Source organism: Thamnophis sirtalis, unplaced genomic scaffold, assembly GCF_051295495.1.
Source record: "Thamnophis sirtalis isolate CommonGarterSnake01/CBP01778 unplaced genomic scaffold, rThaSir2_p1.2 scaffold_4, whole genome shotgun sequence".
Lineage (NCBI taxonomy): Eukaryota > Metazoa > Chordata > Lepidosauria > Squamata > Natricidae > Thamnophis > Thamnophis sirtalis.
Genome location: NW_028261384.1, coordinates 39,479,255 through 39,500,015, shown reverse-complemented (window position 1 = coordinate 39,500,015; position 20,761 = coordinate 39,479,255). Strand labels below are relative to the sequence as shown.

The 20,761-nt window shown below is 37.3% G+C and overlaps 1 protein-coding gene across 1 annotated transcript in view; it reads right to left on the bottom strand.

The window, feature by feature from the left end:
- Window positions 1–20,761, bottom strand: part of DNAH11 (dynein axonemal heavy chain 11) — a 179,655-nt gene that overhangs the window by 91,955 nt on the left and 66,939 nt on the right. Inside the window, exons 43-52 of the mRNA XM_087712777.1 lie at window positions 19,954–20,104; window positions 16,747–16,878; window positions 14,738–14,911; window positions 13,675–13,879; window positions 11,402–11,567; window positions 9,274–9,376; window positions 4,948–5,187; window positions 3,469–3,630; window positions 1,663–1,856; window positions 394–556 (exon numbers count right to left, since the gene is read on the bottom strand). Of these exons, the coding sequence (XP_087568903.1) occupies window positions 394–556; window positions 1,663–1,856; window positions 3,469–3,630; window positions 4,948–5,187; window positions 9,274–9,376; window positions 11,402–11,567; window positions 13,675–13,879; window positions 14,738–14,911; window positions 16,747–16,878; window positions 19,954–20,104 (1,690 nt within the window). The remainder of the gene's footprint in view (window positions 1–393; window positions 557–1,662; window positions 1,857–3,468; window positions 3,631–4,947; window positions 5,188–9,273; window positions 9,377–11,401; window positions 11,568–13,674; window positions 13,880–14,737; window positions 14,912–16,746; window positions 16,879–19,953; window positions 20,105–20,761) is intronic.

Genomic DNA, 20,761 nt, shown 5'->3' with positions numbered 1-20,761 from the left:
AGCAGGAAGAAACCAGGGGAGGGAGAGAAGAAAAAAAAAAGAATAAAAGCTATTTATAAAGAATGTGAAAGTTACTTCCAGTCTTGAGGTTTTAAATAACATCATTCTCTAGAGCCGTAATTCCCAACCTTTCTGGCCTTGAAGACTGGTGAGACTGCATGAGGGAAGGAGGGGGAATATTTACATGCAAGCAGTGGGAGAACATGTGAGTGCACACAGCTCCATTTGCATGCGCAGCAAGCATATGCACCTGCTTGTACAAATGGAGCTGCATGCATGCCTCACCCCCAACTCCACAGCTTGGTTACAAATGGTCACCAGCCTAGTAGTGGGCCATGACTTGAAGGTTGGGGACCCTCGCTTTAGATGATTGAACAATAACACTTGGTATACCTTGAGATCCTCTATTGTGTAGTCTTTTCTCAGTGTGATTTGAAATACTTCAAGAGAGGCAAGGTAGGCAGCTAGTCTTGATAAACTTTGCTTTCCACTGCCACCCACTCCAATCAAAAGTGCATAACCACAAGAGGACTCCAAGATTCTATTAATACGACACCTGTCAGTGGAAAAAGAAAAGCACATTAATAGTTTCATAATAATGTTGCAATTCTCATGTGGGGATTTTGCATCTGGCTTGTGTAAAATAGAAATATTTGATTTACTTCAGATATATTAACAATTTTTCCTGATAAACCTCATTAAAAATGTTGACACATTATGATTATTACTTTCTTAGTAATATATCCCATTTTTTTTCTCTGGGAGCTCAAAGAGGCACCTACAGATGATTTTACCCTTAGAGCAGTAGTCTAGTAAAGGAGATTTACCTGAAAAATAGAGACTGACTGGGAAATATCCCATAAACCATATAAACAAGTTAACAACAGCAAACAACCATTATTTAACATAGACATCTCAGTAATTTATCATCAATCTGTGACATCCATAAGAGTGTATATGTATATGTATATGTCGATGTGTCAAAATTAACAAAATGGTTGATGAAAACTGTGAACCAAGTTCTGCTCCTTTTTAACACATGCATGCTGTCACATGTACAAGAGGATTCAACCATCTGGCAACCATCCTGCAAATTTTAACATTTGCCTTGATAGTGAAATGATCAGCAGGGTTTTGTTTTTGGTCTGGCAGGGGAATAGATGAGCGAACAGGTGTGGAAATGTATATATTATATGAAAGATAATAAGCAAACATATCAGTAAGGAAATATTTCTAGCTTCAGATATAAGGACATTATACTTGAGGCTACAGGGAATATTGAGGCCAGATTTCTAAAGGTCAAAGTGTAAGGCTTAATCAAACCAATTTGCTTTTTAAAATGCCTTAAAGATAAAAAGGAATCCTCTATGGGGCTTTGAAAATCACAATGCATATGTTCAAAGATTGCCCCAGCTCACACTTTTGGCAGTTTGATTCTCACCGGGTCAAGGTTGACTCAGCTTTCCATCCTTCCAAGATCAGTAAAATGAGGACCCAGATTGTTGGGGGCAATATGCTGACTCTGTTAACTCCTTAGAAGCGGTATATAAGTCTAAGTGCTATTGCTGTTGCTATTCAGCAGCAGCACACTTTTATGCCTTGCTCATGTACACATAAATAAACAAATCCAAATTAAAATACTCCAAATAAGCATTTACTTACACATGCTGAATAGCATCCTCAAATAAAACTAAGTTCATTGATGCATTTATTTCATTGTAGTTTTCCAGTGCTTCAAGAAGTATCTTTCTAAGTATTTCCCAGTCTTTGACAGGCATATAGTTATGGTCTGCCACACAATTTGCAAAATGACAGTAAATAAGAGGTTTTTGAAGAAGAACATGATCTTCCACATCCTGGAAAGTTGGCAACATGACATTGAAAAGAAAAGTTAATATTCTGAAATGCTTTTCAATTTATTTTACTAGTCAATCTTTTATTGTTGATTAACCATAAGGTCACATCAAATATCTCCCCCAAAATGTTTCAATGTAAAAACTTTTGGTAGTTGCCTCAATCAAAGGTTTTATTCTCAAACTCATATAATCTTCTTTAACAAGATTTATTCAGATAAAAGGATTAAGGTTACAAGAATTTCTAGAACTAAACTACTTGCCATTTGAAAATAATTTATTTCCCAATGTATATTATGATATAAATTTTCTTAGTTTCTTTCTAGCAGTTTTACTGGGAATTCAAAGGAAACAGTTCATTAATGGCAGAACAATCTACAGTTGGCTGTTTACAAAAATGGTCACCTAAATTAACAGTCCATGAACTGACGATGATATATTTATCATTTAGTAATTTTAGTACATGTTTTTAAATTTTTATTGTGAGTGATTAAAGCTTGTCTGCTTTATCTTTCATTTTCTTTTTTCTCCTATTTTGGAGGGGGGAAATTTCAGAAATAATTTTTAAAAAATAAAAAAGATCACGACAGCTAAGAGTACCAACTTTAGCATTGCAGCAGCAGTGATCCATATGTATAGTTAGCATTTCAGGTTTCTGCCATTAAGCTTTATTTACGTATACCCCAGGGGTGAGTTCCTGCCACCATTACTGCCAGTTCGATAATAAAAAATGTGCACACATTTTCATTTAAAACTATCTGCTCATAGCCACAACATTAAAAAATGAATAAAAATTAAATTTTTAAAATGAAGATTATTCTGTGCATGTGCAGAACAGAAAATCAAGATGGCACTGCTGATCATAGAAATGATACGGTAATGTGTCCGCTGGAGTTACTACCTATTCGGCCAACCCGGACCGAATAGCTAAGAACCAGCCTCTGTTTTATACCTTATAAGAGGATATCAGAGTGTTCAAGATCCTGGTGTGTAAGTAGGCTCTAACTGGTTTGATTCACAAGGAAGAAAGGAATAATAATTTAAGCTTTCCCTGAAAATTCCAAATTCTCTCATTTACTACTGTCCATCAGTTAACTCAGCAAGAAATTAAATATAGTTAAACAAAATATTTCCTACGTAGAAGAACTGTCTATACAGAATCTTTTTTTTTCTTACTATAAATATATGTGGAATAAGGATGAATTAGTTTCATATTATAGGCAACCATACACAAAAGTTAAAAAGACATGCTGTTTGGGATCTTCACAAATTATTAAAATTTATTTTCACTAGAAAAAAATAATGTTGCTCTAAACAAAACAAAACAAAACCATATTTATTTAGCACCCCATAGAGCTCACTATCTGACTGGATGCCTTTTTTTCCTGAAAAGAGCATAAGTGTGGGTTCCTAATTAACTCTTCTCAAACCCAATAGTAATCACTGTCTTTATTTACTGTAGATGCATTTTTAAATATTTATGGTTATAAAAGAAAGTAGTACATTATATTATAGTTTTCTTTGCATTTCTTAGTATTTCATTTCTCTTTCTTGGAACTTGGAAAATTAAAAGAATTTTCAAATAATTAGTGGTAGATAAATACTAGTTATTTACCTCAAAATATTTATGTGCAGTATCTATCAACTTTTTATAAAACAAATTACAATCTTTTTCTTCTATCAATTTATCTCCATAAACACGTGAAGACTCATGAAGCCACAAATGAACAAGATCATGTGGATGCTTCAAACACTCCAGTTTAGCAAACCGAATCCCCTTAAATAAAAAAAGGAAGTATTATAACACACAATTAGCAAGGTATGCAGAACATATAAAATGGTACCAACAGCTTGCCTTTTAAACTGAGAACTGTATACCTTCCAACAATTACATGGCCAGCTATTTTGGAACTGCTTTTTTCTAATCTTATTTACACCCAAAAGATTTTTTTTTCTTTGTGATTATGCCATACTACCAAGGTGAGAGTGGACACCAATGCATTCATTCTTAGGACACTCTTAAATGAATGAAGGCCCAAGTTAAATTCTGACACTATTACAACCCATATTTCTCCTTGTCTTCAAATAGAATCACATTTGTTTTAAATGCAATAAATTGATTCCCTAAATCTATCAGAACAGAGCTAGAAGATACCTTCGAGGTCTTCTAGTCCAACTCTCTGCTCAAGAAGGAGACCCTATACCCATGATGGTGAACCTATGGAACACGTGCCAGAGGTGGCACACAGAGCCCTCTTTGTCAGCACACGCGCCACGCCAAATGCTCTTCTGGTTTCCAGCGTGCACATGCATAGCTGGTCTTCATCGCTGCTGGAGTACTAGAAAACGCCCCCTAAAACAGCCAAAAACCAGGCCATTTTGGGGCTGCTTTTCAGGCCAAAACCAGTCCAAAAACGGCCTGAAAATGACCCGCAAAACAGGCATGCGTGCACCAGCCAGCTGGTCTTTGGGTTTTTGTTGCTCTGGCATGCATGAAGAACAGATGGCTGGTGTGCATGCATGTGCTGGAAACCTTAAGACCAGTGGCCAGCACTCACATGGGCAGGTGCACCCTCATTGCCCTATACCATTTCAGATAAGTGACTATTTAATATCTTCTGAAAATCTCCAATGATGAAGCAGCTACAACTTTTGATGGCAAACTGTTCCACTGGTTAACTGTCCTCACTTTTAGGAATTCCAGGTTGCTTCTCTCCTTGATTAGTTTCCATCCATTGTTTCTTGTCCTGCCCTCTGGTGTTTTGGAAAATAAATTGACCCACCTCCTCTTTGTGGGAGCCTCTCAAATACTAGTCCTCCCACCTAGTCCTTCTTTTCTCTAGACTAGCCAAACCAAATCTTGTAATCATTCTTCATATGTTTTAGTCTCCAGGCTTTTAATCATCTTAGTTATCCTTCTTTGCATTTTTTCAAAGTCTCAATATCTTTTTTGTATTGTGGTAATGAAAACTGGATGCAGAATTCCAGCTGTGGCCTTACTAAGGATTTATAAAGCATTTATAAATTCTTAACTATTATTATATTAAATAAATTCAATTTTTGCATGCAAATAAGAGTATTACTCCTTACAGACCTGGAAGATGTTAGAGAGATCTCGAAGGTTGAAAATATAATGGAATTTAATAGCTGTGGGTAGAAAGCTCTGAACCATTGTCTGGTGAAGCCGTATTGCAGCTTGAATCAAGGAAGGTCCATGATTCAATATAGATGAATTAAAATTATATAACTGAAAGTGGAAATCAAGAATCTTGCCATAGATGGTGCTCAGAGCATCAGCAGAGGGAAAATTCATAGCAAACACAGCAAAATGCCTCTAAAATATGAAGAAGATATTAGATTTTAGTGTTTGTGATATTGTTATATGACTAACTACTTAAGAACACAATAGTGAACCAAGGACAACTTTAATAAGATACACTTGGCATGAGAATCCTCATGCAATTTTACTTTCAAATCTACAAGAGCTATTTCTAAGTGAACAACTTCACATGATGCTCTCATAAACAATAAAAATGAAAAAAGAAATATACGTATTGCTAACCAAGTATGTAATTTTTTATATGACCATAAAGGTTCTCTGTCCTATTGCAAGGTTTGGATGCCCAATCCAAGAACACTGTGTTATTCTAGTTGATTATCTAAAGACATAAGGTGATCTGCTTATACATTATTACTTTCCAAAACTTTGCACTATAAAAATCTACCCTTATTTAGACAAATGTATATGGAATAGCTACACCTGCTTAATACCAACTAGATTAAGGTGACCAGAGGTCCCGATTTTGTCGGGACAGTCACGATTGTGCACAATTTGTCCCGTGTCCCGGGGCATTCTTAAAAAGTCCCAATTTTGTGACCGGACCCGGAAGTAAGCCTTTCCCGCCCCCAGCCCTGTATACCCGTCCTGGCCGGCCGGTATTTTGTCCCTTCTGTCTCCCCGTTGCTCAGAAAAGCAACTTCGGGAAGGTGCTAGCAGGCAAGTTCTAGGACGCCTGCCGCCACCAAAGGACCTTCCCGGAGTTGCTTTTCTGAGCAACGGGGAGACAGAAGGGACGTAATCTCCTTTCATTCTCCCTCTGCCTCATTCACTCGTTCAGGCAGCAGAGAATGAAAGAAAATCGCATAGCTGAGGACAAAGGAGCCTGCAGCTTCCTTCATTCAAACATTCAGGCAGTGGGCATGGGGAGGGGGGCTTTCTCACATGCCTTCTTTCTCTGAAGCTGCGCCGGATTCAGCAAACCGGGCAGCGCGTGCCCTTGGGATTGTGCAAAAGCCGAAGAACAGGAGGCGAGAATTTGGGTGCTGCACAAGGCCACAGGCACAACCTACCCTCTTCTCTCTGATAGCCACCTGGTTAAAAAGGAGGAGGCGGCTCCGCTGGTCCGGAACCCATCCGAGAAGACGAGGAATGCAAGGGGGATTCCTCCCCCCACAGATGGGCTCCGGACCAGCAAAGCCTCCTCCTCCTTTTTAACCAGGCGGCTAACAGAGAGAAGAAGCCTGTGGGCTTATGCAGCAACCAAAGATTGCCTGGTTAAAAAGATTGCCTGGTTAAAAAGATTGCCTGGTTAAAAAGATTGCCTGGTTAAAAAGATTGCCTGGTTAAAAAGATTGCCTGGTTAAAAAGATTGCCTGGTTAAAAAGATTGCCTGGTTAAAAAGATTGCCTGGTTAAAAAGATTGCCTGGTTAAAAAGATTGCCTGGTTAAAAAGATTGCCTGGTTAAAAAGATTGCCTGGTTAAAAAGATTGCCTGGTTAAAAAGATTGCCTGGTTAAAAAGATTGCCTGGTTAAAAAGATTGCCTGGTTAAAAAGATTGCCTGGTTAAAAAGATTGCCTGGTTAAAAAGATTGCCTGGTTAAAAAGATCGCCTGGTTAAAAAGATCGCCTGGTTAAAAAGATCGCCTGGTTGAAAAGGACGGAGAAAATCCCCTTCGCCGAAGCTCGAGAGGCAAGCGCTGCCTTCACCTGCCAGAATCTCTGGAGAGAACTTTGCAACTAGTTGAGGAGCAGCGAGCGGCGGACTTGAGCGTTTGCATGCATTCAGCCAAGGTCCTGCTGAGCCCCATTAATTTGGACGACCTGATGGATTTTACGATGGATGTGCACCCCGGGAGGTGTTGAAGAAGGACAGGCAGCTCAGCCTGATCCAGGACAACAGGCGCGACAGCAGCTTACAGACAGAGACAGAGAGACACACACACACATAGAGTGGGAAACATACACACACACACAGGGGGAGGGAGGGAGGAGAGACAGAGAGAGACAGACACACAGAGAGAATGACAGAGAGAGAGAGACAGAGAGGGAGGGAGATAGAGGCAAAGAACCACACAGAGAGTGAGAGACAAACAGATAGAGAGAGAGGGGGGGAGGCGCTGAAGGAGTGTTTATGCATAGAAGGGGGATTTAAAAAACTTCGGAGTGAATCCAGGAAGAGGGAAGAGATGGACTGGCTTTTTGCTCCAATTTCTGAGCCCCTAGCTGTTAGTGACGGAGGAGGAGGAGGACGAAGAAAGGGGTTGCAGGCTGACAGCTCATTCTGTGGCGTTTTTAAAAAGTCCATTTTTTTAAGCAGGAAAGGAAAAATCTGCAAAAAGTCACAGGGAGCTCCTGGGATTGTTCCTCACAAAGCATCATGGTCACAGAGAATGCAAATGAAGGTGCTTTTCTCCCTGCCTGACTCCATGTCCTTGTATTCAAATCGGAGTCACGCTGAGTCCCATTCAGAGGGCAGAGGGACGCTGTGCTTTTTTGTTTTGTTTTACCTATGTTCTCACAACCATGCAAAGGTGGGTTTTGTGTTTAATCAAGCCCCCCCCCCCGGTCAATGGTGTCCCTCTTTACCAATCTGAAAATCTGGTCACCTTAAACTAGACCTATTATAGTTCTATTGGAGGGTGTAATTTGAAAAACAGAAATGCTATTAAAACATGATGGGACAGAGAATTGAGTTCCTTTCATGGTCCAAATACCTGGGGCTTTAATTGCATGAGTGTAGCTCTCATCTTGACTTTTCTAGTCTCTCCCCTTGGTGGGTACCCCTGGTTACTATGCTGAATTTCAAGTTTTAAAGTGGTAGAAAATAGAATAACAACCCTATTTGTTTAAGCACTCTACCCAGACAACCTTCATGTTTATAAACACTCTGTCCTCATAGAAATTAGCCAAAATTGTGAGGTGTTTTAATGAGTTGGAAGCAGTGGTTGGATTCAAATTAATTCACTACTGGGTGTGTCTTGGTGGGTGTGGCAGGGGAAGGTTACTGAAAAATCCCCATTTCCTCAGGAGGCAGAGAATAGATGGGGGTGGGGCCAGGCAGAAGTGGTATTTACCAGTTGTCTGAACTACTCAAAATGTCCACTACCAATTCTCCAGAATTGGTCACAACCTGCTGAATACCACCTCTGGTTGGAAGCTATGCATGCTACCATAACAGCAGACCTTCCTTTACTATCTGTCTGTCTCCTGAATAGAAACTGACATGCTCCACATTTATCTTTATTTCTAATTATGCCTTTCATAGTTGCCCTGAAGGAAAAAAAAATAGTCTCTGCTTTCTTTCTTTTGTTTAAAAATGCATTCAACTGCCAAGAAAAAAAAATGCAAAAGTCATAATGCCTGTCACATACTTTAAAAAGTCCAAAGTATCGAGCAGCATTCGTATCTGCTGGTATGAATGGGCAAAAGAAATGTCATGATATGTGTGTTGTGTATGCTTCCTTACATACTTAGGCTGATGTTGTGATGCAAAAATGGGAGGGCAGAGCTTTACAGTGACATCATAACATGCATTCTCTTATTTTGGTGTCCTCATGATTAAGAACTGATAGCTATGTTTATCCCTTTGCATTACTGATATTGTTTTGTAAGACAAAGGATCATCTGACAAGTCTTCTGCAAACTGAAATAAATTTTAGGCAGCTGTATATACTTCACATATATATGCTATGTTATGCTGTGCTGTGCTGTTTCCTGTTATGTTATGATGTTATTATTATATTATATATTATGTTATTATATGACAAAGGTTCAAACAGTGAAAGTATGATTTTTTTCCAGTAGTAAAAGCTGAGTACTGAAGAATTGATGCTTTTGGATTGTGGTGGTGATGGAGAAGACTCTTAAGAATCCTTGGACTGCAAGGAGATCAAATCACTTGATTCTAAAGGGAGTCAACCCTGACCATTCAGGATAGATACTGAAGCTGAAGCTCAAATATTTTGGCCACCAGATGAATCATTAGAAAAGCCCTTGATGTTTGGAAAGATTGAAGGCAAAAAGAGAAGGGGACGAAAGGATAAGGATAGCTATGGTTCATAGGGTCCAAAGAGTCAGACAAAAGTTGGCAACTCAACAACAACTAATATACTTTTTAAAAGAGGTATGCATAATATTACTTGAAGTCGCGGGTTGATGGTAAAACTGCCAACAATGGGATTCATGCAGGCAACATACTGACAATGATTAATTTCTTTCACATTTAATGTCTGTCTATCATACCTAAGGAGACAAAAAGTGTGTTTAATATTTATGATTGATTTCAAAATGAGTAGGACAATATCCTCCCATATAATAACAATGTTGGTCTCACACAATAGATATAGCCATCAGCTTTCATTAGTAATTAATCAAACTTAAATCTCTAGAAAACAAATACTTCTATATTTAAAATTCTTTAGAAATTTGGAAAAGCTTAAATGAAATGTGTTACTTCAAACAAGCATTTTCATAATAAAGAACACATATTTCAGTTCAGAATATTAATAATTTCATAAGAAGACTTGGCAATGGCTAAGAGCAGGAAAATTGAAGAAAAGGCAGAGGGTCTAATTCAGGTTAGACGAAGCCTTAAAAACAAATGCATACAAAACCAGAATTGAGAAGGCAACAACAGAGAGCAAATGTTGCATTTACAAAGAAGCTGAAGACACAGTGGACCACCTAGATAGCTGATCCAAGAAGAGTACACAAAACTGATTACAAACAATGTCATAACAAAGTAACAACAATAGTGCATTGAAAAATCTGAAAGAAATACTTGCCTATATGCAGGAAGTGGTGGGACCATAAAGTAGACAAAATAATAAAAAAAATAAAAAAGTTAGTCCTCTGGGACTTAAGAATTCAAACAGACAACATCTACCATATTTTCCCCAAAATAAGACCTGGTCTTATTTTCTTTTGGGCCCCAAAATAAGCACCAGGTCTTATTTTCAGGGGATGTCTTACCCGCTTATCTTAGGACCACTGCAGCTAGGACTCCCATGCCCCAACACCTCTTATGCCACTGTATAACTTCTTCTGTGGCCATCTGAAGAGGCCATGTGGCACATTGTGCCAGTGCTGTCATTCATGGAAGGGGGCTGCGTTGCACATTGTGCTGTTGTATGCACAAGCAGTGCCACTGATGAGATGTGGCATGTGGTCTCCAGCTGTGAGCAGTGGCACTAATGCAACACACTATGCAGTGTCCAGACATAAGCAGTGGCACCAGCGTGATGCCGCAAGTGGTGTCTGGTTGCAAACAGCCACAGATGTTGGGCAGCAGTACAACAGGTGTCAGGATATGGGGGAGCTAGCTGCAGCACTCCTAAGGTAAGAGGGTGCAGGGCAAGTGGGTCAGTTTTACCCCCCACCCTAGCTTGATTTTTACCCATGTGCCTCACCCCATCTCATATAACCAGACCATGGGACAGAGTGTGTGGGGTCTTAACTAGGTCTTATTTTGGAGGTAGAGCAGCTGTGAAATCCTCTGAGGTCTGCTATCGGTTCGGTGAGTGCACATGCATGCACGCTTTGCATGCATGATGCCTGAGGCATTCTGCATCATGCTAAAAAAGGAACATTTTGAAGCCCTCTGAGTCTGCAAAGGTAAGTAGAACAGTGAGGGGAGGGGAATTCACTCTGCCAGACGATTTAGATTAGGTAGAAAGCAGGTAATCCAATGATTCTAGCTAATATAAATCATGCATCACAGCTGATAATCGGAAATACTGGTTCGCCCGAACTGGTAGCATTTTTTACTACCATGGTCAGGCAAACTAGTCCAAACTGGTAGCATTTCACCCATGGGGTAGAGGTTATATTAGGCGCACATGTAAAAATCAAGCTAGGGATTATTTTCAGGATAAGTCTTATTTGGGGGGAAACACAGTATCACATAACACTTAAATCTGGACAGTGAATATTGCAGCAGAGTAGAAGAAAAAGAACTATAGAAGGTAATAAAAGGCAAGGATTTGCAAATAAAAATAAAACAGCTCTAGCTGTAATAGGTATTTTGGATGCAAACCCAAAACCCAAAACAACTGGAGTACCATCTACTTGAACACCATCACTATTGATAAAATCTCCACCATTCAATTTCAAAAGGTTCAAAAGGCAGCTTTGCTTACTGGAAAGCTTACACCATGAAACAACATCTACCTATCCCAAAACCTTGAGGAATGATAGGTTGATAAAAATATTAAATCCTGTCTAAATATCAAGCTGACTGTGCAAGCAATCATTATCATAAAGACTTACCAATGTCTATAATCTATGTGCTGTCGAATTAGTGTGTGAGGTTGAACTGTCCCATAAACGTCTACTTCTGGCATGTTCAGGTCGTCAATAAAATAAATCAATTTTTTGTTTCCTACAGGACCATAGTTACGGCCAGCTTTTTTCTCCAAGGATTTTTCAAGAATCCCTAAAATGTGTTATGGCGCATGATTATTCAATAATATAAAATAGATCTACAATTAAAATTCAATTACTGAATACATTTATATCCTGCTTTACTACTAAAAATATATCGAGTAGCTTTCCAACAAAGAAAACATAAAATATGTTCATGAAAAAAGTGCTTAAGCTATAAAATAACCAAGTAACAATACCAAAACAGAAGAGGTCATTGTACTGGAATTAAGTTGCTCTTGTTAGGGCAATAGTGCTTTCTTCATCCTTTCCAGATTGGAAATGTTTTCGGCTCATTTTATAACACTCTAAGATGCTGACTTAAAGAAAATTTTCACTGAACATAAACTGTGCTGCTGATTGATTGGAAGTTATTCTCATTTCTGACTTATGTAATTTAGCAGTTGTTAACGTATTTAACAGTGCATTTTCCTTTAAAAGGCACTTTATTAGCGGCAAAAATTACTAATTATTTGAATATAATTGTGAAGAAACATTGACCAACATTTATTTATTACCAGTAACAAATTATTTTAAAGAATAATCATAATTTGAAATATAATTATAATGTAATTTGAATGAATTATAAATTGTTTAATGATTATTGGACTGAAATATCATTAAGTATTTTCCTTAAAAACAGGTAAACCTTAACATATTTAACATCCTTATTCATAATTTTTTAAATCTCTTTCTCCCTCACTTGCACTGATATACGTATCACATATTCACAACATGTACCAAAGAATAATTCACAGAACATATTTCTTACTTCAGTTACATGCCTCCCCCACAAAAAAAACTTTCATGAGCTTTATTCCGGGTTATCACTATCCTACAATAACACTAAAATTGGGTACATGTGTTTATATATACATAGCATGTGCTCAATGTACTGTAATAATCTTATTAAAACAGCAGGCATATCAAATGAGTTCAGTGACCTTACTGCCAGATTTTAAAGTATTAAGTCTTGAATTATAATTCTCCAAATAGTATTAATTGGTTTGCAAGTTTGGGCTCCTGAAACTTTTTTTAGCTGTGCTCTTCATGTGTAATTTTTTTGGATTTTTTTATTTACGATTTATAGGCCGCCCTTTTCCCTGAGGGGACTAATCTAAGTATACTTTCCAGAAAGTATTCCAGAAATACTGACAAGTGGATGAGTATAAGGTGTGCTATATTTTAAATTAACAAAGTGCATTATCTTCCTGGGATGTTAAAACTTTTGCTATAATTGTAAATCAGGATACTTGAAAAAGAAAGATATGCATTTTAAATATGTTTCTTATTCATATTTGCAAATGAGAACAATTGGAACAAAGTAAATATGGTTACAATTCAGCACCAGCATTTTGTGTGAGAGAAGGATCACTTCCATTTTGAAAACAGCTTCCTGGAGCCAGTCCTTTTACTGATAGCAATTATGATCTATATAATAAACAGGTGAAATATCATCATATCCTTGAGCTACATAGGACTACATTAAACTATAAGTGCTTAGATGTTGCAACTATTGTAAAAGATGACAGGAAGACGAACGAAGATGATTGCCATTTGTTTATCAGGCAAAATTTAAAACACCGATATTAAGCTTCAAATTATTTAGGATGTCTGAAGATGTCTCCATTGTCTTTCTAATCTACAGTTCTATAAAGGGCTTTTGACCACTGGCTCTAAAACTGTGGAATGTAGTTTCTCAGCTTTTTGCCACCATTCTTCCTTCCTTATAATACCAGTCAAAATATAACCCCTAATTTTGATTTCCCTTCATGAATGATTTTAACAAATATTTTTCATTATTGCCTTGAATAGTTGCCTTGAATCTTCACACAGAGTGGAAAGGTACAGTATCAGTCAGAACAAATGTTCTGCAAGAGTCTTGAGGAGTAGGAAGGGATGGGATAAAAGATACAGTATAGTATCCTTGATTGCTGAATAATTTTTACATGCTGGAAAAAATAAAAAAGGAAGATAAACAGAAATGGTGAAAAGGAAAGAGCACTCAGATCAAAAGAGGTAAGAAGCAAAAGCAAGGTCAGTCATAAAGAACTCAGATGACTGACTATACGCTAATGCTCAAAGTGACAGCCTGAATGATAACAATAGAGGAGGCTTACTTTGTAATGTTGCTGAAGTGGTGTAATAATTGAATGGAACTTTTGAGACCAGAAAATCTTTTGAAAGGCTGGCAAGGCATTTTCCAATAAGCAATGTTTTGCCTACTCCAGCGTTCCCAACCAGCATCACTGGCTTGCTTTTTTCCAATAGCAGTTCCACAAAATATTTAAGACATATGGTTTCAGATGTGTGAACAAGCTCTGTCTAAAACACACACACACACATAAATACACAAACCAATGCAGGCAGTCAACATATTGATGTTAATATGCTATTGAAATCTATTTTAAATATCACTTACTACAGAGTGCAGTCAATGTGTTTGTACAACATAAAAGTTTTAACATTTTTGATTATTTGTAAAGATCTGAATATTAGAACAAAAAATATGGAATTTAAATAATATGTTCCTTTCTTCTAAGCATCAATGTAGTGGTCCTTGTTGAACTGTATATAATAGGATACAATTTTGGACCATTCCAATATGGAATTTTTATTTTATTTTAATGGCTATTATAAGGAAAACATTTATAAAGTTTCCAAAAAGAATAATAATAAAGATTCAATAGAACACTAACCTTTCATTTAATTAACATATTAAAATTGATTTTAACAAAATATAATAAGATTGTGCACTGATATTTTTTTTACAATAAGAGCTGATGATAATTCACATTGGCTATATTTGTATGTAACAAAAAAACCAATATTTTTTATTGTTTTAGCTTTGACCTTATGTGTTTTTTCTCTTTCCTACTTTCACTCACATAAAGAAATCAGAAACTTTGCTTTAGGTCTCTGAAATGTAGTTCCATGAGCTTTCTTCACTATATCCTTTTGTAAATAAATGAAACTATTAAATGTTCTCACCATATCAATTTAATTGGTTTCCATTAGTTTCTTTCCCCTGTTGTTAGATTCAATATAAAAACAGCACTTATGTGTACTGTTTATAGATTTTAAAAGAGGCATGCTTTTAGGAAAAAAATGAAAATAATAAAGATAAAACCTCAAAGTCCCTATATTCATCTCTTATTTTTTATTAACAAGGAAATAAAATACCTGCAAGGGTGTTTCTGGATCCATTACAAAACTGCTAATTTTATCATTCCAAGGGAAAAATTTCGTAGTTTGGGGGTCAAGATAATAGTCAAATATTGTACCATGAGAAGGAAACTTCACAGATTTCATCTCTTTAAGCCACCATTGACTGAATTCAGCTTTGTAACTGTAAAGCTATAAAATATTGATTTTATTATCTAACTTGTACAACCATTTAGCCATTAAGTGTACATTATCTGGGAACATACATCCATATTGTGAAATAATTTAAATTGCATACTATCAAACACTTTCATTACTTCAAAACAGGAAAATATTTCTACTGGGGAGCATTTCTTTAGATGATTTTATCCTTAAAAACAAAACCAGTTACCAAACAATCTAAACCTGTATGTGGAATGTCTTAAATTCCATTTTCACATTACTTTACTAATCATGAACACTTCTGAAGAAAATAAGAAAAAAATCATTGAATATATCTGTCCTAATAATTTTGGAAAATTATTTTGATTTATGTGTTGCACAACATACATATTGGTTACTTCGTGTGGTTTTTTTTTTCATTTTCAACCAAAAAGAACAAGTTCCTGTGAGATGGTACAGGTAGTCCTTGTGTTACAACAGTTCATTTAGTAATCATTCAAAGTTATAATGGCCCTGAAAAAAGTGACTTATGACCATTTTTCTCATTTACAACTTTGTATCATCTCCATGGTCATGTCATCAAAATTCAGACACTTGGCAACTGACTCATATTTATTAGAGTTGCAGTGTCCTGGGGTCATGTGATCACCTTTTGCAAACTTCTGACCAGTGAAGTCAATGGGAAAGTCAGATTCACTTGCAACTATGTTACTAACTCAACAACTGCAGTGGTTCACTTTTCAATTGTGGCAAAAATGGGCCTAAAACATGGGGCAAAACTCATGTAACAACTGTCTCGCTTAGCAACAGAAAATTTGGGCTCAAATGTGGTCATAAGTCAAGGATTACTGTATCACATTTCACAACTTTCTACATAAACACCTATGTTAACTCTATGCGACACCTCAGATCCAAAGGAAACAAGGTGTTTTAGACCATATAGAGCTGCAAATGTGTCTGCTTGCACATTCAAGCAGCTGTAGGTATTATGTCCACTTTTTTCCCCCTTCAAACCTAACACGCTGTATAAGCAGGGGCGGGATTCAAAATTTTTAGCAAGGAGTAAACTTTAACTAGGAGCCATAGTGGGTGTGGGCTAGTTGATCTCTTGCAGCATGGCGAAGGGGTGTTTTCGTCCTCCTTGGGCTCCAGATGTTTTACTTGACCTTCCAGGAGGGCAAAAATGACTTCCCCAGGCTCCGGAGGCCCTCTGAAGATTGGAAACAGCCCCATTTCCGGCCTTCCTGAACTTCTAGTAGGCCTGTTTTTCGCCCTTCTCAAGGCTCTGCACACGCCCTGTACTTACTTGGGCCGTGTGGGAACTCCTGAGTGTGGGAACTCCTGAGTGGAGCATGGTGGGGTGGGTGGGGCAAGTCAGGAGTGGGATTTGGGTGTTCTCCGAACTGCACAGAATCTTAGCTAGAGGTTTTCCTGAACCACTGAAAACCTCCAACAACCCATCCTGGGTTATTTCTTATACCATATATGATGATCTATGATGTCAGTTTATCTTCATTCAGTTTATCTACAAACATCTTGTGCCACTTATGGCCTTTATTGTGTAATTTATTTCTGTTCAACTTCCAGCCAAGTTACGTGAAGCATATAAAAGCCTGTTCAATTCTTTTTAGCATTTTTTTCAAGGATCATGACCCACTTTTAAATTGGCATTATTATTTATGGCACGGAGGCTTAAATAAGACATTTAATTTTCTTGATTTGATTTAATTCAATCCATCCTTTTTTTACTGACCCTGTTGACTATATATTTATTGCACGAGTGAAAGACCATTTACAACAACGTTATCTGAATAGGCCCCCCTGTCCCCCCATTTGGAATTTAAACAAGCTGATTTTTGACATACCTGGTCTTGAAATAGAGCCCCACCAAATGCCCATACACAGGCAAAGGCAAAATATATTTCGTATAGGTCTCTAGGTCCATCGGGGGACATATTTTCAGGGATCAATAAACAGTCAAGGAGAGTACAAAGAGTCTACAAAAAAAATAGAGGAAAATACAAAACATTGATCTAGATGGAAACATATATCTTATGTGGATTAAGCCACTCAGAACTGTTATAGATGATAAGATTGTCACAATGTTTTTTTTGTTTTGCCATATGTGCTTATACTCTGAGACCTACGGTAGACTGACTCTTGTCAGTAAAACTCTACTATGCATGTCCATTTGCCTTCTTCTTTCTCTTTCCTTTTCTTTGTTTGCCTGCTGAGGAGGTAAGCTAGGAACTTTGCCAAAATGTAGTTATTAGCTAGTAAGTTTGTTTGTTATTTATTTTACAATAAAATGTATTTTCTTAGAATATACCTCGGGTTAATTTTTTTAATTGTAAAGTATACTTCAAGGAAAAACCACGGTTCATCCTTCACTAAGCACAGGGCTGAATTTCCAACCCTCACAAAGATGACCACATTGGTCTATAAAAAAAGAAATTATACCACAACAAAGCAGATTATTGAGCTTAATTACATCAATATTCAAAATGATTTCACGCAAAACATATTAAACTTTTTCTTTTCCTCTCATCATAATGAAATGAAAAGCAAAGAGAGTGACAGCAACAACATAAAGATCTTGACACTATATTGTGTTATGCAACGTATGACCCTGAACCCTTCCAGGATTGTATCACTGAATTCAATAGTAATCTACAGTTTTCTGTAGTCAGTTGTGGGTTCCTACCCATTCTGACTGGTTCGGCCGAACTGGTAGTAGTTTGGTGGCCTGGGTTGCTGGAATTGGCAGCGCCCTAGGCCTGCTATGCCCCCGAACCAGAGCCTATTGCACCACCATCTTGTTTTTGGTTTCTGCGCATGTGCAGAACAATTTTAATTGTACTGCACATGCACACGAAGCGCACATCAAGTACTCGTGGTTGGCATGCTTATGAGCAAACCAGCAGTAGTGACTGTCATAACCCAATCCTGTCTGTAGTAGTTCTTTTTCCAAAACACAAATGGATGTGTTATACTGTAAGTAAGATAATTCTGTTTTGAGTTTAAAATTCCAAACCCCAAGATACCAAGAGTCATTGTGTAAATTGGTCAGCTACATAAATTTGTTTAATAAATAAACATTTTATATGCAAAATTATAGTTTTTGACTTTCTAATAATTCATTCTTTCATAATGATAACAAAGGTCTCAGAGCCTTTTTTATAAAAATGAAGTCTGTCTAAAAAATAAAAATCCTGGTTTATGTCCAGAGAACATTAAACATCCCCAAAACAGGAAGAAAAAAAATCCTTACACCTAGTGAGCACTAACAGGAAACAGGTTGCATGACTGAATACAGGAGCTTTCTTGAAATAGCCATGTAAAGCATTTTCTTGCAATTGATTCCATAACTGTATAATTATATCATTCATCTTGATTGTAATACGACATACACCATAATAAGAGTTTTTCTCCCATACAGTCTGAAATAAGCATACATGTTTGCTACTATACAGTATAAATTAAAGATAAAGGTAAAGGTTCCCCTCACACATAGGTACTAGTCATTCACGACTCTAGTGGGTAGTGCTCATCTTCATTTCAAAGCCGAAGATGTCTCTGTAGTCTTGGGGCCGGCATGATTCAACACCGAAGGCGCACGTAACACTGTTACCTTCCCACCAAAATGGTCTCTATTTTTCTAATTGTATTTTTACATGCTTTTGAACTGCTAGGTTGGCAGAAACTGTGATAAGTAATGGGAGCTCACTCCATTACATGGCACTAGGTATTCGAATTGGCGAACACTCGGCATTTTAGCCACTGAGCCCCGTGTCCCTTAGATAACATAGATACATAAATACCTCTACATCATAGATAACATGATTTATTTCATTCAGCCTTTCAGAGAACTTCCAGGGTATTATACAAAAGGACATTAAACAAAAACAAAGAAGAACCCCCCATCTAAATAAAATCAATTATCCTAAAAGAAATGAACTCTTTTTGTCCTTCAAACTGCCTAATGAACATATTTTCTAAGATAAGACAGCAAGGGGATCAAATGTTGACAGAATGATAATTGGTGGCACTGCCATTGAGCCAATTTACTCCTGACTTCCACACTATAAACTTTATCTCAGGTAGACCCTCACAGCTCATGAGTGGAAATGAACTGGAGGAAACAATATTTGCCAATTGAATAGCAATAGCAATAGCACTTAGACTTATATACAGCTTCACAGTGCTTCACAACCCTCTCTAAGCAGTTTACAGAGTCAACATATTGCCCCCAACAATCTGGGTCCTGATTTTACCGATTTGGAAGGCTGGAGGGCTGAATGAACCTTGAGCCAGTGAGACTCAAATTGCCAAACTGCTGGCAGCTGATGATAAGCAGAAGTAGCCTGCAGCACTGCATTCTAACCACTATACCAGTGCGGTTCATAGCTGAAGCTTTTCTTTAATACCATCTATATATCTCAGAACATATTAGAATAAAAGAGAAACCTTATATTACACCCCTTTTTGTAGTATTTCATGGGTCTGAGAATTATTTATTCATGATATCCCCACCTTATCTGGAGTCAATTTTAGTTTTCTAGCCCTCATTCCATTCTTTAATTCCTAAGGAGAGCTATTGATGATTTAAAGGATTTCATTAGATTCAAGACACCATAGCTTAAATGTATGGATTACCATTCCAAGGGCTTTATATAAATATTGATCATCAGAGGAGAAAGTCAAGAATCTAGTAAAACCACGTAACATGGGTACTGATATGAGTATTGCTAAAGAGAAACCTCATTTTGAAGAGGTAGTAATGACATAGGAATATATACATTATAGCCAGAAGTTACCTGAACTCTTTAGGTAGATATCACGATGGGCACCTTTTTGTTTAGAATGGAAAAAAAAACCATTTGATTCTAAACTTTTATAATTGCCCATCAAAAGATACTTTATACATGAGTGTAATATGGTTGTCTTTTACTTCACATTTTCCATAACCATTACAATAGGATAGTTCTCAATAAAAAATACTTCCCTATTTGTAAATATTTTTATTACTTAACTAAGCATCTTAATTAAATCTGATACAGTGAAAATCATACCTGCACAATGCTATTCTCAGAGATGGGAATTATAGTTTTAAAGTTTGTTCTCAGTTGATCTAAACATGGAGGAACATATTTATCAAAGAGAATAGTCAAATTTGCTTTTTCAGATTGATCTTTCCTTGATTCTATCCAGCTTGCAACATATCTGGAAAAGAAAAACCCAGTGATTTCTCCCAAAATCCACATGTCACAATACAGAGGTTAGCACAATTTTCTATACTAGGAAAGCAGAAGACATTTGTTCAACTAGCCTATTGATAAATACATTTGATAGGTATTTATATTATCTATACCAGGGGTGTCAAACTCGACTTCATTGAGGATCACATCAGGGCTGTGGTTGACTTTGGGGGGCCAGGCGTGTAGGGCCAACTGGGTAGGTGTCGCCAGCTTGACACCACTCACTGGGTGTGGCCAACTGGGTGGGCATGGCCAACTGGGTAGGCGTGGCCAGCTTGACACCACTCCCCAAACTGCGGGCATTTTTCCTCTTTGCATTGGGTAGACCTGTCCAAAGCCATGTTGGCTTGATGTTTCCTCTTCAAATTGGGTAGACCAGGCTGAAGTGATGACAGCTGGCTTGCGGGCCTTGTGTTTGACACCCCTGAACTATACTAACTGAATATTACTTAATTCTTAAAACATTATTGGTATGCCCTATCAGAATACTTTAAGGCTCAGCACTAAGTATTCATATGTGTATTTTGGAGGTTGTTCAGTGCCTTTCTGGCTTAATTTTTAAAACAATGATTTTATTTGAAAAAAATTAATGGAAAATTAGCATGTTGCAAAACAAATTGAC